Raw genomic sequence first — 27,272 nt, forward strand, 5'->3', positions numbered from 1 at the left:
TGACAAGTGCAACCCTGTTTGCTTAGCAAAAGCAAACTTCAAAAATGAAAAACTGATTCTTACTATTTGAAAATTATTAAAATATGCACTAAGTACCAATAAATGCCACTTATTACATATTTATTTCTGCTAATAGAAGAGAATAAGTTCTATGCATTCCAGAAATTTAACATGTATTTGATTCTCATCTGTACAAGAATTAAAATTGCTTTTTAATCAAATACAAATATTATAATTATACAGTTTTAACAGGGTTTATTTTACATTTAACGCAGATCTGATAAAACAAAAAGAATTGTTTGCAGTGATAGAACAGTACTGCTTTGTTATTTTTCTTCAATCTTGGTATTACTTAAGGCTATAGAACAAGTAGATCTTATCTTCTCCCATCTTGCATTTATCCTCATGCGGATGATAAGATGACACTTCTGCTTTTCCAGATCTCAATTACTTTAACTGAATTAATTCATCTTATTTGAACTAATAGTTGAAGCAGAAATGAAGGAAACGTTGAAGTATTAATAGCTGCAAACTGTTCTGCATGAACAAACAAAACAAATTCTGACTCCAACTGTATAGCCACTGTCCTTCAGCAGCTATCTATGTATCAGACATTGAGTTACTTGAATAAATYACAAAATTTGTAACGGAGAAGTTATACCAAACAGCCTATAGTCCTCAGGATACTCTCCTCCCCTTTTAAAAAAATGAAAATTACATTGGCAGATTTCTAATCCCAGATTTGCTAAAAAATATTATTAGAAATTTATAGCATTTCTACATCAAATCCTTAAAGATCATTAGATTTGGTAATTTTAGCCTATCGATTTGTTGATGCTAAGTTTTAGATGCTGCTTCAGATCCGCCTTTTAGGATAAAAAAGGTCTCCTGAATCCACATCAGGCAAATTAAACCACTTTTGATTAACCGTAATAGAACAAAACTAAACTAGATTTATCTTAGTCAAAGGCCTTTGGAAAAGACAGAAGTCCAGAAACCATCTGAAGTCTCATTTTCAAAAGTGATCCAAACTTATGAATACTCGTACTTCTGAAGATGCAGTAAGATGCTTATAAAAGTCTTCTCTAATGCACAGGATTGTGTTTCTGTAGTTTTGTTTGGCCTGTTTTGTATATTACCGAAACCATGACTTAAAAAATATCTAAATGAATTCTCATAGCAATCTAAGTTGTACACTACCTAGTAAAGTTTATCTATCAATGAGTCATGACACCTGGCAAAATTTGTCAGTGAGATGTTCAATAAAGTGTCTCAGTTAACTCGCTGAATTAATTAGTTCAATCAGATGAACAATGCTTTTATTCTTCTCTTAATCTGACATTTTTAATTGCAAATCACCAAATTTCCTTTACCAAATCTTACACTACTTGTCAAAGCCATAGCAATAAGCAAGGAAAAGGAGAGCGAAGGTGTAGCCTTGCCCTGGCTCTGGTGAGGAGCAGAGAGCAGGGAAGGGAGCTCAACAGGGACTAATATCCCCGCGTCCCAAGGAACAGGGCAACAAGGAAATACCTCGAAGGGCCTGGAATAGCTACATCCAGGGAATCTGGAGAGGACGGGGGGGGGGGGGGGAGAGAAGATGAGGTGCATATAATGCTATCATATTTTTATACATCTAAAATATGCATACATGAACATACATACACGTGTGCATATTTATGTATACACATGTGTATACATAAAAATATATTTTATGTATACACATGTGTATACACACCTAAGTGTGCATATAATATATAGTATCTGTCACACCTTGAACTCAAGAGCACAATACTGCCAAACAAAATTATAGGACAAAACATCCTTAATAGTATCTTCCAGAAGATGGCTACACATCTAAGTACTATTTTCTGTCATCTTTTTTCTTCTATTTCCTTTCCTTCTGTTGAAGTGAATTTTTACAAAATTAAAGAGGCAAACCTTTAAAAAGAACCCATTCTCTTTTCTCCATCATACTCCCATGTTAAGTAGCTGGGCTTCTGCAAAGATATTTTTATTACATCAAACTTACTTGTTCAAGTTTCCCTGGAGGACACTGTGCCTGTTATCCTTCCACCATAAAAGGTCACAGCAATGTTTTCTCAGATATAATTTAGACACATCTGGAGTTTCAAGCGTTACTCTTCAACCAGCACCTTGTGCTTGATCAACTTTTCAAAAGGTATCCAACAGCAAACATACAGTTAATAAAAACAAGAAAAAGCTGATACAGTGTTAACTGCTAACAGAGCTAAGAAATAGTTAAAATATATTAAATATATTTCTAAAGTTAATCTTCCAAATAAGCATCTACCTCTAATCCACCAAAGAGGTATAGAGTCCCAAACAGAATGTATTATGTGTAATCGCGGAAGGAAGGGAAAGTGCTTGAGAAGAGAAAATTTTAAAGTGCTCCATACAATAAGCATTAAGACTTCTGAAATCCAGAGACCTTAAGCAGCTCTGGAAAAGATAAATAGCTACTAAAACCAAAATTCTGCTCCCCTCATGCAGCACATTAGTGTTATTCATGCCTCTTTGTCCTTCATTAGTTTTCTTCTCATAATTTAGCTATGCCAGAAAACAACTTGCTAAGTAGATTTCTTTCCTCCAAACCAAGAATAGCCTACCATAAATTCTAATAGTTCATTAGGCTTCTGGAACAAGAAAACTATTACCATCCTACAACTTTAGGCATAATGCAGAGTGTAACATACCCCTAATAGCATGCCCACTGTTTGGTTTTTCATTAACAGATTTATCTGATTTAAATGAACAGATTAACAGCACTGTTTTTAATTTAAACAGGTTCAATTCCTACCCTGACACAGCTGGGATTTGTATTTTCTCTCAATAAAGTTACTAACAAAAAAAAACAAACAAACAAAMAAAAAAAACCTTTGACTTCATCAAAGCAGCTACAAGGCCTGTATTTGTGATTTTCTTTTACCCGCAGGCACAGAGACCTTACTTACCAACCATAAAATGAACAATGATTAAAAAAAAAACAGTTGCATAGGAACCTTAAAACCACCTTGTCATCAAGTCACCTGTGCAAGAATAGCTTATATAGCTCTTAGCTAACACTAACCAAATAATTTAAAGAAAACCTCTGTGGCATTCTGGGTTTTACTTCCAAGAAAAGCCACAATTTGAAGACTAAACAATGAAACAGAATGAATTTAAAAGACAAAAGAAATTAACTTTGTATAAGACATTCACTTTTCTAACAAACACAGATTTATTGAAATGGAGAATTTGGCCAACATGCCTTTTGTTTTCACAATTAAGTGGTCCACAGAAAGGTCACAAAAATATTAGCATAACTTAGTCACAAATCCAAAACAAGAGTTGGAGCCATTCAGAAGAGCTAGTGTTATCACTCAGCCTTTCACTGAAAGTTCCAGCATTTAAATAAAACTCAACTAAAATTAATCTATTTGTATGCTTAAGTTCAACTCTTATTTATGTAGCTTATCTTCCACTGATTCACTGCATTCTAAAAGCACTAAAATATAAAGTTTCCCTCCTCCTTAATATGTTCGGTTCTTTTTCAGGGTTTGAGGGTTTTGTTGTTTGTTTTTTGAAGTAGGGTTTTCATCTTTAACCCACCACGTATTGCCAAGACTATCCTCCCAGGAGCGACAGCTGCAAAATGTTCTGGGACCCCTCAGTAAAACTGCAGAGGCAGGAAACTTGTMGAGTACAGACTTCTAGGATCTAATGGACGTACACTAAGAAAATGACAGAGGTTTAGAAGAGGATCAGTGTCAGACCTGAAAGTTTGCTTTGGAAAATACAGATGTAAATAATAACTCTCCTTACTTCAGATTGTAAGGAAAGCCAGTATACACCACGTACAGCGGCAGAACTGAGAAACAGTCTAAAGGAGAACAGCTGTCTCAATATCAAGCAGTCTCAACAACTTTCACAGAAGCAGGAGAGAAATAGGAGATGCATTGTGGGGTAGGGAGAAGCAGCAAGAAGGAGAACAGTTTTTCCCACATATACTCATGAAGTCTGCAGGATATCAGGTAGCAGGGAAAAAAAAAAAAACTTACTTCAGCAAATTAATTTAGATAATCAGTGGCAAAAGCCTTTTGTACAATACCCATAAGTGCTTTTGTAATACAAAGTCACCTGAATCCAAATTTACATCATCTATAGGTATCCATAGTCTCCAGGTTTAAGGAGTTGATGAACAAGGCAGGTAACCTGCTAACGGGATTGCCAGGCAATGAGTCCCTCTACAAATGAGGCAAATCCCAAAGCTTATGCAATGTAGGTATACGCAAGAAATCTGAATAGGGGCGTGTGTGGGCATGTGTGAGTGTGTGCGCGCACACGTGTGCRCTCACACCAGTAAAACATGGACTGGGGCCATTCTGCAGTCCTAAGGCCAGGTGCCATGATAAAGCACTTAGCCTCGAATCTCCTCTGGGCTCCATGTGATGCAATCATGGCCTGAAAAGTAACATCTACGTGGAGAGGGGGATTTCTTCACATTTGTTTCAGTTCAGATTGCTGCACAGGAGAGTCAGAGCGACATTTCTGTAGCAGGAGATAGGAGTACGCCATGCATTCCTTCCATACAAAAATACAGGCATGCCGGGATACCAAGAGGCGTTCCCCCTCCTGACAACGGAGGGGCCAAACCTGGCACAGTCTGGGCTGCATCACGGTCTACGAACGGCTTCTGGAGCTTGTCRTTTCCCAGACTGCATCCAAGCAGCATCTTTGCGCTAGCTGAGGCCAAAACCACACCAACCAGAGAGCGCAACGCAGTCCAACACTCACACTTGCTTCCTGGTCCTACCGTTACTTTTTATTTAGCAGTATGGATGTGGTCACCGTGGCTTTGGCATACAGCAAGCTAAAGTTAAGTTTTTTTACTACTGCCAGCTACTCTCTTACAGCAGAACTAGCACTTTGAGTTTCCAAGCTCCCAGACATTTACAATTTCTATCACACTGTTGTATCAATCAGCAGGAACCAGGTATAGCCACAAAAGGATCCATAAAACTGCTAGGCACTAAACTATGAAACTCAATTTCAGTTTTGGTTTCAAAACACATTTTAATGGTATTCTAATACTCCCTTCAATCTCATACTCTCAAGTTACCTGTTTTGGAAACCTGCATTTTTAAGTACAATTTTCAGCCTTATTGTTTACTGCATTCTTATATACTGCATAGTTATACAAAACAAAGTAGGAAGCATTGCAATTCTTTTCACTTAACCCCAACTCATTAAAAAGGTTGAGGAAGAAAAGTGATTGAATACTTGCTTCTCATTTTAGGTTTATGCTGACTAGAAAAATAAGCATTATTTTACTAACAGTAATTGTTTCAAGTTATTTGCTTAAAATATATTCCCATCATTCACTACAGTATTCATTTTAATCTGTTTTATTTGTATCAAGTGATGCATGCAACTAACTAATAAACAGAACTACTCTATTTGCTAGATCTTCTTCCCCACTGAAAGACGCTTTCCAGTTTTAGCCAATGTTAAGTTACTTCATACCATGATTCAGCAACATAAGCCTGATAGTGAAATCTAGATTTTCCTCTCCTACCTGGGCAGCAACTAGGAATAATGGAAAGTATTCAAATACATAATATAGAGTATTCATGTACAGAAGAAATTCCTCTGCTGCATGGCACAGCAATCATTTCAGCAGATCAGACCATSCAGTTAACCAGCTTGTATGAATCAGGAAGAAACTATGGAGTTCCGTTGCTCCAACTTAGGAATGTCAAATACAGACATGTCTACCTGGCTCTCACTGTAAGGGAAGTAAATCACTGCTAGATTCCTTCTGACAACACAAAGCTTACATAATTTGTTTTGATAAAGACCCAAATATACCTCCCTGGTACAAACAGACTTACACTATATTGAAAAATATTCTGAAGTTTGATGAAAATTCCTTAAAATCACAGCTTGGACACCACACTTCAAAGACTAATCTTATTATAGATAATTCCAATTTGAATTTTCCAATCCTACAGACTAATGGATCCCAAGTTGGGAAGAATGCTCCTTATTAGGTAAGATAAAGAGCACAGTAAATCTTTCAACCATTCTCCCTTCCTTGAGAACACAAGGGGATACAGGATGAAACTCCTGAATTTCTGCAAAATATCCAGCACATAGTGAGAACTACCAGAAACAAATCAACAATGAAGCCACCACATGCATTTCATAAGTACTACTACAGACCACCACATTTCAGGCTAACTTCAGAGTTCACACAGAGAAAAAAAAATCTAACAAATTTTTCAAAGAAAGTGAGTTCCAAAAAATACAAATACATCTGATTTAAATCAAAAAGAGAAGCAGGCAGGGGATTACCGCCCAAACATATTCACAAATATACACAGAAGAGAGACTGTGACAGGGAAGTATTCACGTTATTTTGAAACTAACTGCAGCTTTTTAAGTTATTCTGTAGTTAAGTATTTGTTCAGTAATACACTCCTCAGTAGACTTTTGRAAGTATTCACTTTCAAAAGTATTTTTCTTTTTGCTGTGAAGAATTTAACTACACACATTAATACTTAAAGTGAATTACGTAAGTTAAAGGTACATAGCTTATGAAATTGATATGGTCAAGTTTTAAAACAAAAATGCTGATCAAAGCAACCATTGGAAAATAAACTGACTAATCCCATCAATTAAAGTTCTCTCACATTTGTAGTAGCTCAAATGTCAGGCTTTACAGAAAATCCTGAAAATGAGAGCTAATATGGCATATTTCAAAAGACAGTAAAATTATATTCAGTAACAGAGTATAAAGGAGCAATGTGTTCTAACAGGACCATGAACGCAGGCCACCCTGGCTTTGCGCAGCCTCTCTCTATAAAGCAATTTTTTTCGTATTAAAAAACCCATCTTTCCTAACAGCCACATGTACTTCAGGAATTTGTTCACGTGCGAATTTGCTCTTTCATTAAAGATTTATACAGGAATTAACACAATTGGACCCTGATTTATTTCTGCCCTCTAGACTACTGGAATATTAAAACATACTCATACAATAAAAACAAGAAATAATTCTTGTTTTTAAGACTGACTGACCAAAACTAACAAACTCTGTTATGGATGAATTCAGATACTGCTCATCTAATCATGTGTTCTTGCACCATTAAAACAATGCCTTACATATGTATTTATATGATAGTATTCTGAACTCAAGACAGCATTCATACATTGCATTCTTACAAAACAAAAAAGAATAGCAGAAACCCTTAGTACTTAAAATGAAATTTGTCCTAAATCCTGTTCCTTTCAGATATCTTCCTTCTACTAGGTTTGGAAGGTCACAAAGCTACATTCCATATCGTTAACTCACATATCTAGGACACCTAAGATTATTTATGATCAAGTAACAACAAAGCACATTAAAATCAGAATGCCAAGAACACAAAACAGTCTTTAAGGAGGTATTGCCAAATATAGAAAGTTTTAGCTTTCTGTCTTGGAAATAAAATCATGCTTAGTACTGAAAACAGCTGAATATCCTGATACAGGCATTAGTACAACATACATAAATAGTTATTTRAAAGCTAAACAGGAGCTTTCTTTAAAAGGAAAAAAAATACAGACAAGCTCATTCAGAATCTAAACTTACTTGTGCATATTTTCGACTCCTATTATGATCATGATATAGTAGGAAATTCCACTTTGTATAACAAAATGTAAGGCATACCTAAGGAGGAAAAAAATAGTAATTACTCAGGGTATTTTCCATTAACCACAATAAGCTACATACACTTACTACTTTGATTACTACATCAATGCAAAATTAAAGAAATTAATCAAATGTTTAGCCCCATCAATTCTTAAAAAAAAAAATTTGTTTCACTTGAGTTTTCTGTAGCCTATTTTTCTGTGGTCAGCTTCCTCCCTTAGCATGGTGTTGAGAGCAATAATGAATAAAACTTACAACCTTAACTAGAATTCTCCAGCTGATAAACAAGAACTGAAGAAATGCTGGAAATCCATGAAAGAATAGGTCATATAGCATTTACACATAAAATAATGTAAAGTGAAAGCAGCATTCATGTTTGTGGTTCACCTTCCATACTCACCTTTTTACCTATTTGCCAAAGTATTCTTGGCCAAATCTGAGACAGCTATCTTATTTATCCAAAATATCAACATATGGAAAGATTTCCCAGCCAAAATAACTCTGTCTAGCCACTCTCCTTGTCCAAAGTATTCCGATGCTTTGTTGAGTTTTCAGCTGAGGGCTTTTTTTTTGTTTGTTTGTTTTTTAAAGGGGGAGCTAGTAATTATATTTCATTAAGCCAGTAGAGTGCTGGTGACAAACCATTATTAGCAAGGGGGGAAAACGTGTCTTGTCTTCAGTAAGTTGATTTTCTTTCACTTGAGTACATGTGAGAATTTAGCGTGCAAAAGTGACATACTGATCTAGCTTGGGAATTTTCTCAAACAAACATAGCCTAAAAAGCAACTACTATTTGATTTTACAGATATTATCCTCTTTTAGCTTATCACCCACAGTTTTCTAATTGCTCTCCTCATTCACTCAGATTATTCTCTCAAAACAATACCAGGGCCAAAAGTTTTAGTGCATGGGAATTATGCAAGTGTACACGCTAGTAAACTGCACATAAGAGTCCAAAGAATAAAACTTACTGATTTTTCTTCTCCTAAATTTAAAAGTAGTATCTACAAATTAATGTCCAGAAGCCTCTGTGACATGCCTATATAGAGGCCAAATCTGCAGTCTGGAAATTCAARAGCTGTATATACTGTGTGTGCACAGACATGGGCACACATACGCTGTGTGCATCTTCCCACCTGCACAACATGTTGAGAAAAAGGATTAATTTCCCCTAGTTCAGTGATACCTTGCAAAAGTCAGTACAACTTGTATTCACATAAACTTGAAGTTAGACAAGAACCTTAAATTAAGAGTTAATCTGGGTTTATTGCAGGCTAAACATCTTAAGTGGCTCTCATCTTACCAAGTTGGTTTAAGAAGCTAATTTTGTACAGCAGTTGCAGGGACGGAGAGCTGCAAGGGAGGGGAATAAGAAGAAGAAATTAAGCTACATGCATTTCTTTTATTAGCCTTACTATAATTCTGGCTTACTATAATTTGGACAGATCAAGGTGTGAAAGCAGCAACTGCAGAAAWTTTATGTTAAAAACCCTACAAACTTTCCCTCCAAAACATAAAAGAAAAAAAGTTTCCAAAACTCTGCACTATGCTAGAAAGTTTAAACCACTTTCCATCTCAGTTATACTTCCGTACATTTGTCTGCAGCAGCCAGAAAACACAGAATTATGTAGTAAAGTTCCCTGTAATAAAGTTTTTTTTCTCTCCAAACAGAAATTTTTCTCTCCAAACAGAAATTTAAAGTCTACAAATCCCTGAAAAGTGAAACTAAGGGCAACTTACCATCCAAAGCAAAAAAGTGCAAGATAAAGGCCCAAGAGGGTTGCAACAACATGCCTTATAAATGGGCTGGTTTTGCTTGAATGAAGGTACGTTCGAAACCAAATAGCCGCAAGCAAGGCAAACAGTTGGCACACTACAAAGTTGACCTGCATAAAAGGAAAAGAAAAAGTCATCTCATACAGTCCCAGGCTAGAAATTCACTAACAGAAATACCCATGCATTTTCAGCCTTTCTGGCTCTGTCACAGCTCTGGCATACAGCAGCACAGCAGCATGTCAATTTGAAAGACCTTCTCCCAAGCACCACTTTCCCYTGTCCCCCAATAAAACAGATTATATTGCTCCCATGAGCACTTAAAAAAATAAATCACACACACAACCATAGAATCCCATAAAGACAGCCTGAGCATGAATCAAGAAAGAGAAGTTACCATTTATACATATTTTTCTGTGAATTTTACGTATCTCAAACCATTTACCAGTCATGGACTCATTCATACTCTCCAAGTATCACGAAGGTCTAATTTTTTTTTTAATATATATATATACACACACACACATATACATATTTTATATATATATATATATATATATATACATATACACATATAAATTTTTTTTTTGCTTTGTTTTCAGATGAGCCTCATTGGGAAAAAACCCATCAGCCACACAAGTTCCTGGCAGATGCCTTCAGTGGCCAAAGCAGAACGCAAACTCACTGAAGTGCACCTCAGCACACACAACCAGATCAACAGCGTAGCTGCACACTGGGTTTTCTTGTGCATTCAAATAGGATGGTTTCACAAATTCTCCTTCCCTTCAGGCCATTTATTCTAGAATGCAGCAARTCTTACTTTTATTACACAAAAGACATTAGGGTGCTGAAAGAGAAAGCAGAATCAAAATACCAAACCAGCAAATAAAAGCAAATAAGTAAGTTAAGGCGACAGTCAGAATAAGGGCAAGAAGAAAGAAAGAAATCATTTCCACAGATATAACAACTGCTACCAGAATTGTCTTAAGCCACAAAAAGCTGGATTACTTTAAGATTCCTTTATTTAGAAAAGAACATTTCCCTTCCATAGAAAACTGTTTCCCATGTCTGACAAGTGTCCCAAGCCATTCCAAGAAACAGCTTGAAGACTGCTAGTAGACCCTAAACTCTTTGATACAAGAAACTTCCACATACTGTATGCTTGAACAGTCCTCAGCACAATGGGTTTTAGCCTGTTTTATGCCACTTAGCACCACTGAAGTATATGCTTAAGATTAATACTTTTAAGATGCCACAAGGTTCAACAACATCAGTATTTCTATGCTCATGACAACAGGCCTAGTGTTGATGCTTGCAGCACCTCCAGCACCTTAATTTGGTTAGTCCGTTCCCTTTCTTCACAATTTTCCAGCCAAGCTTCCAGCAACAACAGACACGGGTGTGAGAGTATACCAACCCTGACACATTTAAAGTAGAAATTAAGCAACACCAGTTATCTACCCAACTTTTTTTTTTTAATCTATCCCACAGACACCATCTGCAAATCCAAGGATAATTCCCTTTTTTCTGAACTACTATACAACTTTCTGTAACACCAAGTGATGGAAGCATTAAGTGCTAGCTGGGAAAGATGCTCAGAATACAGGGCTGCTCTAATTAACAGGAGCAGCTTCTCTGAACTAAGCCATCACGTACACCTGGCCGCCCCATTTTCTTACTCTCACATTTCCATTATGCTTTTAAGCAGTATCTGGGAACTAAACGAATAAGGAGATATGCTTTCAGGCAGTAATTTGACCTGCTTTATCTCCCGAGATAAAGAGATGATGTAAATGAAACAGGATGAGATTTATAACTCAGGATGAGTCTGCAGGTTTGGAAACGTGGAAAAGTCTCATACCAACCAGTTTAAGATCAGTTTAAGTTAACTGTTCAAGTTTAAGGAATCACTGGAAGAGAAACAAGCTGACAGTGTTTTTAAGAGAGACCAAGAAGGAGAAAACRAAGCAACTAATTATGAATCGAGTGTCTGCATTTGTTTTGACCATTATATAAATTACACTACGTATACTACAGAGTAGTCGTCTGTTTCTGACCCAAAGAACACACATCCTAGACAGAATAGGAGAGCAGGAAGGGATGCATACACATACTGAAAACACATTTTTCAAGCTGACAAGTTACTTCCAGGGAAGCAGACATTAAACTAAAAGAAACTGCACACACATGAGCAGAAAGAAGAAAAAAAGTGTCAGATACGCAGTGAGGCAGAGGTGAAGAGACAGAGGGAAGAAACAGGCATGGATATCCATCTGCAAATGTCAGCACCGTGAACAAGTTMGCATTGCTAAGTTTACTGAATATAYAGAAATTGCTGGTTTTGTTGCTTTTGGAGATGATCTGCCAATTGGAGTCTCAGCACGCCCCCTCTCCCCCCTTTTTTCAGATTATCCCTCAAAGCAACGTAGCAAGACCTGGGGAAGAAGAGATCATCATCTGGCTCTTAGCGCTACAATGGCAAAGGAGAGCACAGCTTATCATCTCTGACCTTAGTCTCTCTACAGAAGAGGACACAACTGAAACAAACCTTGAATTTCATAACTCAGAATGAGCCTTTAGGTTTAGGAAAGTGGAAAMAAAATATAAAACATGCAAAGGGAATCTGAACAAAAGGCATCCCCTCTTTAGTCCCTACCTGCGAACTCTTTTCATCGGTCCTTGGGATTCAGCTGTTCAGATAATGCTGAAACAAGACCCTGAGAGCAATATCCCATTAAACTGAAACAAACGCCTTCCCCTACAGAGATATGTTGAGAACAGCAGTAAAATGCAGGATAGCATACCTTGAGACCAACACTATAAGTAACACCTCCAGGGATGTCAGTCTCTAATGTTGCTCTTTCAGACCTAATGACTCAAACAATCTTGTTCTCAATGCCTTCCTTACAAGTGACTCAAATTACCGGTGGGCATTTTTAAACTTCTCAGAAATGCACAAACAAGCGTCTACTTAGACAAATAAAAGACATCAATGCAATGCTCACATGCTTCCCAGGGTTCCTCCCCTGCTCCTACCAATCCAATCATACTTTTGCCTCGGAGTGCAATGAGATATATATTACAAAGCACTGGTGGCTCTTACAGACTTGTAATTACATCAAATCTACTCAAAATATTACCCAAGTATTTGTAAAACTGAACTATGCAGAAGTTAGGATTCCAAAACCATGCAAATTCAATTTGGCCTTTGACATGTCTATTTTTGATAATACTTTCTCCTATGTTACTCTTCTCCGCCAGCAGGATTTCTGCTTCATTCAGCAAATGGACAATTGCCCAGCTTTTGCCCTCATCCTATGACCCATTAAATACTTACCATCTGCACTGTATACTGAACACAAAAATCTTARATTTCCCTGTAGACATGTTTGTGCATATTCGACCGCAGCATCAGAAGACTAACCGAAATTGCACTCTTTGCAACAGCTTTGCAAGACTGAGTGTTCCTATTCCTCCACCAAAGGTGGGAAACTGACACTCAGTGATGAAAGCCCAAAGTGTAAAAATAAATTCCCACTGATTTTGTTTGCTCATTTAGTACCTAGTTTTCATTCCATAGTGTTAAAAGAAGTTTAATTGATATGTTTGGAGAATATAAGCTTCAGCTGCTGTTCAGAATATTCAACATTTCTATAAGCCAGGCCCAAAAGTATCTCAAAAGGAAAGCATAAACTCAAAGTCATCATTACTGAATACTTCTATTACATTATTCTCCAGATCTTAAAACTCTGTAGCAGGAATAGAGATGAAAACCAATTTATTAGTGATTTTGTATTCTGAATAAAGGAGGGAGGTCACCTGGAAAAGTCTGTGAGCACTATTGGGCTGCATTACAGTCACATTATAGTCACGTAAGGTAATCTTCATCTGATGGTGCTTCTCACTTTTAAGCATTTGCTGTCACAGGCTAAATGTTCATTTAGCATACATTCTGAATATCTGAACCCTTACATTTTAAAAAGCAAAAACACCCACAATACTATACTACATGAAGTCATGCTTACCTATTTGCAATGATCTGTGGTTGCTTCAGTCCAAAGAATAGGTTTCTACTATTTCAGATATCAGAAGTATGTGCTTATTTCCACAAGGGAAATAAGCTTAATCCTTTGCCTACACAGTGCGAGGTATGAAGGAAAACAGACTCTGGGCTCCAGAAGTCCCTCCCATTCACTTCAAAATTCCAGCAAATACACATCTACACTGCCTTTTAAAACAGATCAGGAGAGGGCTTCTGAAGCAAGGCTCCCAATTCGCCTCTTAAGGTGCTTTGGTTTGCATAGTACAATATATGATTACACAACTTGTTTTYGGTTTTTTTTTCAAGCCAAACTAAACAAGGTATGTTCCAAAGGCAAATGGATGCTCACTTAGGCAAAAGCAAAATTTCCAAAAGTTATTACAGCATGGATATTGAAGTGCTGGGCACAGCATATCCAATCTACAAAGCTGCTTCTACTGTACTAATCTGCTTACCAGGGGAAACGAAGCCCAAACCTAACATTTAGCCTTTTCCAAATTACATCTCCCATCTTTACCTCACGTTAGCCTAGAACAAGAGCACCAAACAGAGACACAAACAAACAAATATTTCTTTTTTGTTCTGCTTCAAGGCATGTTGTAAAAACAGAAGACACAAAGAGCAACTGATAGCTAGTGAGGAGCTATGAGGACAGCACTGGAAGCTTTCACGATGATAATATCCAGCAAGAAGAGCAGCATAGCCAAACAGTTATTTTATTGGCAAACATTACATGCAGTAGCCTGAACATCTGSGAATGGTATACTTGCATAACTTTTCAAAACTTAAAATCAAACTGTAAAAACACTTTTAATTCGAGCAAGCCAAAATTTCAAAACATCTCATGACTTTGTCAGATGTGGATGGAACATACAGAGACGATGCATTCATGAAAGTAACAGCATTTATTCCTCAAATCAAATTCTGTCTTGTCTCCATGAAGTCAACAGGGCTGCTCACTGGAATACCTTTTGTTTTATAAAACATAAGAACACCGAATCACTTAAATCCAAAACTTCCTGGAGAAAAAAACTCTGATACAGACTCACAGAATGGAAAGTTTAACCCTGCACAGCTATATTATAGAAAACTTAGAAGAAAATAAAAGAACAGAATTCTGGTCTCCTTTCATACAGGTTATAGTAACAGTTTAGCTTAGGAGCGTCCCATACAATATTCCATTACACACGGCTCTTTAGGTGCACATAAGAAAAAACCTTATGATAAGGTAAGTTATCAAAACTGATTATTCAACACTGATTAAAGTAAATGTGTGTTAAATTTCATTTAAGACATACTAAGCAATTACAAACCTCATTGTATGCGTTCTGGCAATTGAAAAGTTGCCCTCCCCTATTTTTGGTGCAACACCAGATGCATTGCCAGTGCAGCTTAGAGGCAGGCTTTGTGCCAAACATAACAGTAGAATATCAGTACTAATTCACAGCTTCAACGTTTGGGCTAATTTATATAGCTCTTACAGCAAATCCATTATACTATTTACCTTAGATTGTCTTCAAAAAACAATCTTCCCATTCGTGTAACCAGGAAATTTTATGATAAAATTTTGAAGATCTTATTAATTTTTGCCTTTTAAATTTTACAATGCAAGTTATTATATTGAACTTGTATAAAAAAAAGTTGTTTCTAAGAAAGTGCTTAAGGGATCAATTCTTTATATAAAGCAAAAGAAAAGGAGAAAGATCTCAGAAAGACCTTCATCAAGAGTTTTGGCAAAATATTTAATTTCAATAGCTAAAAGTCACAAACTTCCCTACATAGGCAATGCCTTTACTAAATCATTAGAAAAAAAACTTAAAAAGTATTATTTCTCCTGTGAAATAAGTTTTTAATATTCTACCATGCAATTTTATCCAATCAATATTTTAGCTCCAACTTCCTTTTTGTATCAGCTGTACTTTAATATAAGAAACAAATATTGCATATAATACCTCCAGAATGCTACTATTTCACAGTACTGGATGAGAAAAGCTTTCTGAAGAACAGGGAAAAAGAAGCAAAGGGATTTTATTAGTGTATGCAACTCTTAACCAGATGGTACAAATTAATCATACTGGCCTAAACAGCATACATTCCACTGAGAAGCAGCAATATCATTCTATAAATGTTTACTTACTAGCTGTAGCAAGGCATCAAGAAGTAAAACATGTTAAAAGCTTGCAAAAGCAGCAATGGTTTGGTGGTTGCAGCATCAAATTAAGATTCAGCAAACTTGCATTTTACTTTCTCTTCTGCCAATGACCTACTCAAACTCTGAAAGTTGCTTTCTCCTCACACTGCTGTATTCAGTAAAGAAAACGTTCAAGTCAGTAAACTGCAATGAATACCTGTGGCATCAAGAACAAGCTTTTGAGTAATTAAAGATTTATCTTGCTTTTCTGTTGTCTTTTCCCCCCCTTTTTTTAATTTTTCTTTTAAAAGAGGAGGCAGCTTTAGTTCTCATTGCTGGTGCTTGGAAAAAGATCATCCAAACATAAGTAGATGCACCGATGGCTACTTGATCACGTAGAGACCCTAAAACTAACCTTAGAACTATTGTTAAGATGCAAGACACTTTGTACGCAGAGATACCAATTCTGTAGCTAGAGAATTTAGCATTTTTCCCCATTTTGCCACAGTGGAACATTATTTCCATGGAATTCAACTCTGAGTTATAAGATGCCAACATGATCTCCCACCAGTAGCTGTTTTTTGGCTGCCCACTTTCTCATGGAGAGGAAGTACATTGGGTTATTATACTTACCTCCTGTGTTGTGCTACAGGTTATGGAGCAAGACTCATTCCTTCCCCTCCCCCTATACTATGGCCTTACTGCTCACCAACTACAGTGGGAAAAGATGATCAAAGCATGGTAAGCATCAACTACCAAAAAGCTTCAAAAAAAAAAAGTTCTTGTCAGAGCTAGCAGATTAAGCCAGACTAACAGACATTTTATTAAAAAAAGATGAAGTACTGATCAGTTTGAAGACCAAGCTTTAATAAGACTGACAATTCTTCAAGCAGAGGCTTTGATTTCTGTAATTCTATAGAGCTCTTATTAGCAGTAGTCTTGTAAACACAACACCCTCCAAGTGTCATACTTGGCGACACATACTTGGCAGAAATTGCCAAATGTAACGTAATTAACAAAACATGAGTATTCCTTGTTTCTCAAACATCAGTATTCGTTTATTCTTGCTGCCAGTAAGGTCAAAGCTATTTCTCTTTCCAACAAAACAGTTAGATGAAAAATTAAAAACATCTACAGAGATTCAGAAAAAAGTTACCTATAACACAGAAGACCTGATGCTTCTCCACAGCAACTAGATGAAAGTACAGATGGATCTTGACCTTCTGCTCAATTTGTAACCTCTGTCCAATGAAAACACCAAATGAGTAACACAAAACAAGCTTGTGGAATTAGTTATCAACAGAGAGAAGTTAAAGCATAAGAATAACTGAGAATAAGTATTATTTGAAACAAGTAATTTCCAGCTATCCCATGAAAATTCCTGCACTGGTCTTCAGGAGGAAAAAAAAAAAAAACACACTCATACACTACAATATCTACGGTAAAGCTGAAAAAGCAATACCATGACCAAAATCAGAGTTAAAGAGTTTAGTATCCTGGAGCGCAGCATTAGGAATAGTGTATATCTCAAGTACTGCATCCAATTCTGGGCTCCCCAGTACGAGACAGACATGGAGAGAGCTACTAGAGAGAGTCCAGCGTAGGGCTACAAAGATGATCAGAGGGCTGGAGCACCTGCCCTAGGAGGAACAGCTGTGAGAGCTGGGCATGGCCAGCCTCGAGAAGAGAAGACAGAAGGGATCTTACCCACATCTACAAATATCTAAAGGGAAAGTGTCAAGAGGATGGGGCCAGACTCTTTTCAGTGGCACCCAGCAACAGGACAAGAGGCAGCGGGCACAAACAGAAACACAGGAAGTTCTGCCTGAGTATAAGGAAGAACTTCCCTGTGAGAGTGACAGAGCACTGGAACAGGTTGTCCAGAGAGGTGGTAGAGTCTTCTTCCCTGGAGATCTTCAAGGCCTGCCTGGATGAAACCGTCTAACATGCTCTAGGTGATCCTGCTTGAGCAGGGAGGTTGGACTAGATGATCTCCAGAGGTCCCTTCCAACCTCAACCATTCTGTGATTCTGTGTAATTAGCACTCCCACCCCAAAATACGAACCCTCACTTCATGRGTGAAATACGATAGGGAAGAAAAGGAGCACGGGTTATTTTGGAGTAGTATCAGTACCAAATGTTAAAACACTCTGTGGGTTGGAGCAAAGACCATTACTCTGTGYTTACAGAGTACCTAGTGTAAGGGACACCCATTTTTGGACCAGATTTCCAAGCCCAGCTCCTCTAATAGAAGCCACTTCAAGCCTGTGCTTAAAGCCACTGTGTTAGTCAGCTTTAACAATACCAGCAACAGCTTTTTAATGTTGCACTAACACACTTCATCTTYGTAAGAATTTATTGGTAGCTGTAAGGACTTACACATCAAATTGAGATTCCAAATGATTTCTTTCTGGTCTGATTTTAGTTCAAAATATCAGAGGTAGACATAATGTATGATAATAATAGTATTTCTATTTCCAGTTTTAAATTTCAATTTCTAGCTTATTCTGTAAGTATGCTGGAGAGCAGTGACGAACACAAAGAACACAACTAGTAATCTCATTTCGGCAAAACAGAAGCGTTAAACTCAATAAGCTTTTTAAAACAGGACTTTCTAAAATCACAGTTCAAAATTACCCTAAAGAAAGAAGAACTATATGACTAAGGATTTAAAAACATCAACTTATACATTTCACAGTGAAAATAACACTCAGATTTCATCAAGGATAGCAAGATGTCAGCTGAAGGGTATTCAGTCAGAGCCCCAGGCAGCTCACTGCTGCCTGCTCACTCRGCGCCATCGGATATTCAGCCTCCACATGGCAAACAGCTACGTATTCACAGGCACAGCCAAAATCTAGGAAGCAAGCTTGGTTCAAAAGTGAAATTGGAATGAAAATGTCAGCTGGGGTTTTCAGGTGCTTTCTACCCCCCACCCCCCAAGAAAAAAAAAAACACACACACACACACACACACACACACAACCAAGGTCTAAACTACTCTGCTTATTAAGCAAAAACTGGTTTGGCCAGTTAAGGGTTGCAAACTCAAACTACCAGGAAAAAGGGTTTACAACTTCAGAAGAGAAAAGGCTGAGATTAGGCTGCCAAAAAGCGGTTCTAGACAAAGAGCAATTCAGCTACTGAGCTAGTTTTCTGAAGGGCGACCTTTCATCACAGGCCTAAACAAGTTAATGTCTCAGTGAAGTCTCAAATCAGAAAATAATCAGATTCTGATGAAAGCAGATGAGAATTAAAGTCATGAAATATTTATTTCTTAGTAAAAAAGCTTATATTTTAAATTAAATATCTTATTTATGGTCTTGAAATAGTGGTTTACAAATTCCTAACATTTTGATACCTATAAATCTTCCAGTACATAAAAAACAGCCCAAACCTCAGCCTACTGTTCATGAATATTGAATTAAGAAAAAAGAAAAATATGCTCAAAGATCTGAAGAGACATAAAATTTAGAAGAAAGAAATAAGAAAGTACTTTTCAGAGTCAAAAGTAAGGAAACTAAAAAGTCATGTATTTAATTGCATAAATTGTCACCATTTTCCTTCTTCTGGTCTTTGCTTAAATCTCCCATATTAGAAGATTTTTAAAAAGTAGGTTTCTTCCCCACCCTTGAGTAGAGAAAACAGTGAGGGAGTTTAAGGAAAATGACTGAATTCGTCTCTCAGAAGAACACCCGCATTGCAAATACTAATTCTATATCTTTCATGTTTAAAGACTGATCTAAAATTGGTATAAGATGAAGGATGAAGCTTAACTTCTGCTGTGGAAGGAGGAGTAGGCAGCACCTTGAGGTGTGAAAGTGTTCACTAGTTCTTGGAGACTATAGTGACTGAAGAAAAAAAAGACACATTCAGGACTGCTTTGCATCAGGCCATACTAGACATAAACCCTTGAAGAACTGGTTAAAACACTGCAGTCCCTTCAATATGATGGTCTGAAATTTTAGGCAGAGAAAAATGATCCTGGATAAGAAAAGATGACAGACTTCCTCACAGTCCAATGATGCTAATTTTTCTTAGTATTTTTAAGTTATCTAGAGTCTAGGAACACAAACACTTTTCATCATTATAGTTAAAAAAACAGCAAAGAATACAGCAGGAAAGAGTCCCATTTTTAAGTAAGCACAAATATTTTTTTTTTTATCTGATCAGGTAACAGTATATAGCCATTTCACAATTAAGACAATAAATCCATCTCTTATTCCTTTCAATCCACTCAGTGATTTTTATTCTATTTCTTAGCCCACATTTTCTTAATGAATTGTAGAGACACTGTAAATTAAATATAAAATAAAGCACAAAAAACCCTCACTGACATTTAGCATATTTATATAGTCTTATAATTATTCTACTTTGCACAGTAGATATCCAGAATCCAAATACAATACAAATATTCAATAAACACAGATCAAGAATTGCTGGTAAACACTTCATTCTAAGAAGTTTATGCCTGTGGACTAAATTCTACAGAGCCTTCTTCCAATAGTCTAACTTCAGTGAGGGAAAGAAATTGCATTAATAAATAAAACAGCTTTATCCAATTAGCACTTAGCAAGTAACCTAAAAATACAATCCTAATTCTTCATCATGAGTATCAGCAGTATATAGATACGCAAATGTGTATTTGAACAACATTTTTTGTTCATTTTCACTGCAGAAGTAACAGACACTACTTTGAATTGTTCACTGTTTTTCAAACTAATTCAGTTTTCCTTTAAAAGTAGTTTAGAAACATTTGGAATTATGCTTCTAAAAATATTTTATCTAAATTCTCGCATTTAATCCTGTTACAGATGGCACTTGTTAGCATATTGTAAAGCTAGACTCTCTAAAGATCTGGTAGTCACCACTGGGCTTCTAATGTTCTAATCAGCTTCTAAGAGTTTCCTGCATGTTCACAATGGCCTCAACTACTTCTTTCCAGCTTCTCAACCTTGCAGGCCAAAACCTTGCTGATTATATGCCGAATTGTCAGTCCACCTTTTCAGTGAAAAGGAAGTGCCAAAATCCCAAATAAAGCAATATAAATCGCATCTTTACAGCCATGCCCAAACAACAACATTATTCCAGAGTAGAAGTCAGAGATTTGGATGCCTTCCTCTGCAAATTACTTAGCAGCTGAAAACATCTAAAATAGGTAAGTAAAACTAACATTTATCTAAATTTTCAGACATCTTGAACTAGCTGAGCAACTCTACTCACTTGAATGTTAAACTACTACCAATAATAAACGGTGAAATTTAAACTGCTTTCCAWAGAATGAAAGAATAAAATACCCATACTGAAGAACTAAATCAATGTTCTTTGTAAATGAAGCACTATAAAGAGACACATTAAGTAAATGGGTTTTCACCTGACTGGGTGTAGATTTTCTTCACTTTTTTTTTTTTTTTTTTGGAGGGGTGGACAGGACATGGAAGAGGCAGGAGAAATCTAGACTCCCTTGTTCAAAAGCCTGGAAAACAAGAAAAATACCTTGGCAACTGTTACACAGAAAAGTGCACATTAGTCAAAATAAATATAATAAAGAGATGTCAAATAAGGCTGCAACAGGTATGTTACAGAGGCTTCATTAGGTCAATACAGAGATAGGTAAACAGGACTTGAGGTCAACAGGCTAATGAGCTGTAATAATGACTGATCTCATTTATTTCAGTTTTACCAGTTTTCAGACCTCTGTTTCAAGTCACGACTGTACCCAAGAAAGCCCATAAAGAGCTGCTGTATAGCACATACACAATAACAATACTTCAAAAACAAATAGGAAGCAACATAGTAAAACTATGTATTCCATAAGTTACTTTTGTATGTCTTAATGTTTTTATTAAGCTGTTCTTTGGGCACTTAATGTTCTTTTCAACATCCTAGGACTCCAGTATTTTTGTAGCAATTTCTGACTTGCTACAGAAAGACATAAGTCAGAAAGTGCTCATACTCTATCAAAATGAATTGCACAAAGACAGGAAGAAATAATTTGATGAAACAAAAGAGGTAATTACAAGAGTGTTCAGGTGGAGACTGTTTATTTTAGATACTTACTGTAGAAAACTTGGGCTGTAATTAGACTTGAGATTTTTCTCCTCTTCGTACACACTACAGAAAACCTGCCCAGTATCGAAGTGAGCAGAATTATATCAGGATGAGTATCTGCTGCTGCTATCTCTCAAAAAAAAAAAAAAAAAAAAAAAAGAAAGAAAAAAGAAAAAGCTAACACTTTATGTTGTTGCAACAATATTCATAAGTTCACATTAAACAGAGGTATTTCTAGCCTACCATATCCTTTCACTTACTAGATGGTTCGTCTTTCCCAACACTCTAACCAATGTCTGCCTTCCTCTTTTCTTTTACAATTCTTTCCTATAATTTCCACTACTTGCTTTGAAGTACTCACTTTCACTTGTCCTTTTTTCTTCTTACCCCAACAACTTCATCCCTCTCAACATAATCTACATTACAGAGCAACTTTAACAAACCATCTGCAGAGAATTAAGTCAGCACTTAAATCTGCAAACTCTTAAAATGGAGAAAGGGGTCACTGCAAATAGGTTAGATCCTTCTGAYGATATACTCCCTTCTTTCCACTAACTCAAAGGGAAGTTAAGAATTCAGAAAAAATATCATCCCTGGTCTCTGCTGGTGCATCCAAAATATCTGAAGTCACAGAGAATAGGACACATAAAACAGAAAAACAGTATTCTCTTCCCCACCTCCTTCTCACCCACCAGTTTCCAACTATTGTGATGGGAAATCATGCTTCACTATCTACCTTTCGTTCTTCTGACTGCTGCTAGCAGCAGATAAGGAAAACAGAGTAAAGCAGAAGCCCAGTTCTCTTATCTTACCATTCTCTTATCTGCAGCATTTGGATTTCACGCACCCTCCAATTCTGTACCCACCTCTATTACACATAAGTTTCCTGGGTCACATCAGAAAAATTAATAATATGCTGCTCTGTATTTCATAGCTGCAGACAAAGGTTTAAGAATCAACAGTGAGAAAGAATAAAACTTGAGTGACTTTTTAATAGTTTCATAATTCTTAAGATGAATAGTAGACTGTCATCTATAGCAGTCCAGAATAGATAAACTTTTTTATTTCCCTCCTATATTTAAACAAAAAAACTTTCATTAGACTAAAGCATTTCAATCCTCAGGAGGCTAAGTCATGTTGTCTGGGCAGAAAACCAGAGCGACTAAGGCATCACTAATGTCTAAGGCTTGTAAAATAACAGAGAGCTAGCCAGAAGACATGCCCAGATGAAGCCCATACTGCATCACAGCAGAATGATTCCCTACTCCACCTCCAAGCCTGGTGTCTTTTCTGAACTCCAGCTGTGGCTCATCTCCAAAGCTTCAAAAGCAAGTCAAGAAAATCTGCAGATACATCTTGCCAATCACATGTGTATGAGAAATATGCATCTTGTACATATCTATCAGAGGAAAAAAAATCCTGCCTACTCTTCTTGAAAGCAACCAGATGAAAACTCAAAATATTTTAATAATCATTGCTTTTACGTGGAACTGAGTGCCTTAAGGGCAGGTTGAAAGTAACTCAGGTAATCTTCTGCATAAGGAGAGGTACGACATACAGGAAAACTGAAATACTGCAAAGCTACTACAAAACAAGAGCCAAGGCTCAAATTCCTCCCCACAAAGACAGAAGCCACAAATTTCATATCACAAAGCCAGCAGAGTCTCCTTTTGAAAAAAAACAAAAAAAAACAAAAAAAAAAGAGAAGCAGATGCAACAGAGTTGCCTGCAATAACTAAATTAAGGAAGTCACTGCACTGGTTTATATGGTTTATGTTTAAGACAACTTGGCTTCTCRTGCTTTTGCTTGTTAAAATTGTCAGTTTAGATTCTGTAGAGGTTGATGACACTCATGCAGAAAATTATCTTTATTCTACACAAGTGAACAAATTTATTTGAATAACAGTTAAAAAAAAATCAGAGCTCAAAAATACAAAGAAGTGTTGAAATTGCAAGGAAATTTGCTGACTTTGGTTCAAAATGGCTGCTTATCTTCATATTCTGGATTAAGTGCCTAATTATAGGCTCCACATTTTATTCAACCCATATATTTTTGCACAGTGTTAGTAGTCAGAGCAATAGTCTTGCATCTATCATCTAAATGATAAAGATAAGTTTTTCAGCTCATACCTTATTTAAATAAGAAATCTGAGGTTCTAATCATGCTCAGAATACCATCACAGTCAGCCTCCTATGGCAAATGAAGGGCAATAATAATCCAACCAATTTTTGCCTATTTTCACACAAAAATTTTGCTCCCTCTGGTGGAAGCAGTGAAAGCAAAGATTATGCTCTGAACACAAACTTACCCTGCAGAGACCTAAAACCAAGAAGAAAGCTTTGCACTCCTAAAACCCTTCTCTCATCACAGAAAATTTAAATAGCTCCACAGTAACGTCAGGTAAGCTGACATGTCATGAAGAGAAGTGATTTGTCAATAGACAATCAGCAAAACAGCGCTAGAGCTAAAAATGGGACCCAGGTCAAGTGCGTTAGTCGCCAGGCTTTGTGCCTGTGTCACAAGCACCCTTGTCAGAGGCGAATACCAGAGGAACATCGGCAGGAAAACAGAACTCTACGTGAGAGAGAAGAATATAATAAAATAAAGTCACAGCCTCAATGCATTATTCAATATATAATTCTATAGCAACCAAGTTTTTATGATCATCCTTCCCTTCTCTCTGGCTGTTAAGGGGTAGGAAGGACCTAACTACTTATACTCCCTCTCTCCATAAGCAAGACAAAAATAATTGTGGTATATTTATATAAAAAAAATCATTCATTGACTTCAAGGACCCAAAAAGGCACAGTTGTCAACAGGATGCTTCCCTTGCCAAGTAGCAAATTCATATTCTGCARAAAGTGAAAGGATATAGCTCTTACATTAGGCTTTTAGCCCCTAGGCATGCAAGAATATCTTTTCCTAGGAAAATAGAGGAGAAAGGTATGCATGTTTGTCTTTCCAAATCTATAGAAACAGCCTGAAGTTCCTGCATGCATGAAGCATCTTCCCTAGCACCAAAAGGCCAAAAACAACAAGATAAACATTCTTCAGTGAAAGTGGAACAACTAACCTCCTGAAACACACATTCACAACTAACCTACTGAAACACACATTCACATTTCCAAGTAGGTATCTCAGCTAACTTGGGGCAACACAACTGAAAAAAAGATTCAAAGTGTTAATATAGTGGCAGGTTACCACAAAATACCTCATCGGGGGATACACACAGAAGTAGAAAAGAAGTTCTCCTCCATTCCAGTAGCCAAYTTGCACTCTCTAGCACCAAGAGGTAAGGTTTAGAAACAGCTCTCAGGGAGAAACAAGGCATCTTTCTAGTATCACAACTGTGCACACCAAGGAGACTGTTCTTACCAGCACATTAGACAGCTCTGGTGGAGCTGTCATCCTCCATCTTTCACGCTGATCTGTAACTAGCACGTAACCCATATTATTTTCAAACATATCAGTGCTTCTAGTTTTACAAAATATCAAGTCAGAAACTAATCAATTGCTATAATGCAATCCACAGATTGAGACAATTATTTTGATCTTAGAAGCTTTGCCTTTAACTGAAAMACGTACTTATGTTCACTGCCAAAAAGGTAATGTTCTTTTGTCCCTTTTTTTAATGCCAAGACAGAAGAACAGCATTGACATACTATCTGCATTTGGCCTCCCAGAGTTACACACGTCTGCCTTCACTAAAACTGTACAGGAGGATAACCACAGATGCTAATTACTTAATTGCAAATCACAATCACAGCATTTTGTATTGTAAAGATTGGTGTGCACCTACAGTCAAAACAAACACACAAGTGCAAATATGATTCACCTTTATCCATTGCTTCAGCAAGGTGCCGAGATGGCACATTATTCTTGAAGATCCACGGCTGAGTATCCACCATACTGGTATGACTGTCACAATACGGATTTGGATTAAATATTAGAAATAACCTATAAATCAGAAAACCTTCATTCTTCTCTAATCTTTTTCAAGCATCAGAATATTTTTTTTTTGCTCTCTGCCCTCATTTTCTCCTCTACCAAGCCCCATGCGATTACACTAAACACACTTTACATTCTTTCTGTATCATAAACTTACTACCAAGGCAGACTCGTAAGCTTAGACATTACATATACACCTCTCACCTTGATTCATCTCAAATTTTTTTAAATAGATACATTTTCCTTATAGGGTAGAATAATTTTGTAACTCTTCAATTCATACTCCAGTCATAATCATTGCTCCCCATACAAATCTATGCCTACATTATATACAGTCCACTGATGTTTAAAAGCAAGGTGTATACATTTTCAACTCCTTGTAACAGATCTTTTAAGCCACTCTACATTGTGATTATCCCCCAAAACTTCTACAGATCTCATAAATGCTGCTTTACAAAAACAAAACAAGAGATCCTGCCCTTACAGAAATATCTGTTGCAAAACCTACAATCCAGGCAAGTTTTCCAAACTGTGATGGAAAATTAATTTTATTATCATCAAAATGCCATATCAACAATATCTGAAATAAATTTGGTAGAAGTAACACTACATCATAAAGTGGGTACATTTATAATTGCTCTTATAAATAGATAAGTAATTATATGACATCAGCATCATTGGACCATGCCATAAAGAGCCACTTATCTGTTATTACCTGATTTGCAGTACCTTGTAGAAGCTATGTGCTTCCAAGARATAAATGCTTGGCACCTGGCTGAAAGAGCTTACAGCCTGCAGATAAGAAGCACTGAGCCACATGTGGCCATCGATTCAGGATGCAGATATCACTGGGTGTTGTACTAGATCTATTCCATGACAGCAAGCTCAGTTTGAACTTGTCATCTTCTAGAAAACTAGAAGCAGCAAACTTTAGGTTAAAGATCCACATGAAAATGTATCTCACTCCCATTCTTGCAAATGACTGGGGGGGGGGGGGAAATCATAACTCAGTCCCAAAACAGTCTTTCACCATCCTTCCGCTGTGTTTACCTCCCAACTACCTTTTCCTTAAAAAAGTTCTCAGGTGCTTTTTGTGAAGCCAAACCACAAACTCTCCCTCTACATGAGCCTAGAGGGTTTTTCATGATGTTTCATTCATACACACATCTTCTCAGACGCTCCCTTCACAGAAGTCCTCACGGGAAGTTTCCTGGCATTACACATCCATAGGGAGAGTCATTTTAAGAACCCTCCTACCTGAAATGCTTTCTCCAGCTGCACACCACGCTATAAACGCGTATGTACTGCTATCAACCAACAAATTCACAAATATTCTGGAAATTCAGGCGGGCCAGACGACCACGCTTGTTAAAGAAACGCAAGAGCTGCACAACTCCAGCCGTTAACCTCAGCAAACCCCGATTTCCCAGTCTTACGCCGCAACCTTCGCGATGCCCGCGGGGATCAGCAACTTCCAGCAATTCCCAGTTACTTGCCAGGGGCGAAGCGCGGCGGCGCTACGCGCCGAAGCCCCCGCCCCGCGCCGAAGCCCCCCGCGGCGGATCCGCGCCCGCGGAGGCGGCGCAGCGGCGCGCCGAGCCCGCGGCCTCAGCCGGCACCGCCACAACGGC

General features: G+C 37.2%; 1 protein-coding gene across 1 annotated transcript in view; it reads right to left on the minus strand.

Moving 5' to 3' along the window:
- The window catches only part of MBOAT2 (membrane bound glycerophospholipid O-acyltransferase 2), a 115,016-nt gene that overhangs the window by 65,848 nt on the left and 21,896 nt on the right, over window positions 1-27,272 (minus strand). Inside the window, exons 4-5 of the mRNA XM_085322946.1 lie at window positions 9,437-9,582; window positions 7,637-7,714 (exon numbers count right to left, since the gene is read on the minus strand). Of these exons, the coding sequence (XP_085179072.1) occupies window positions 7,637-7,714; window positions 9,437-9,582 (224 nt within the window). The remainder of the gene's footprint in view (window positions 1-7,636; window positions 7,715-9,436; window positions 9,583-27,272) is intronic.

This window comes from Rhea americana, unplaced genomic scaffold (assembly GCF_003343005.1).
Source record: "Rhea americana isolate MKP2758 unplaced genomic scaffold, rheAme1 scaffold_80, whole genome shotgun sequence".
NCBI lineage: Eukaryota > Metazoa > Chordata > Aves > Rheiformes > Rheidae > Rhea > Rhea americana.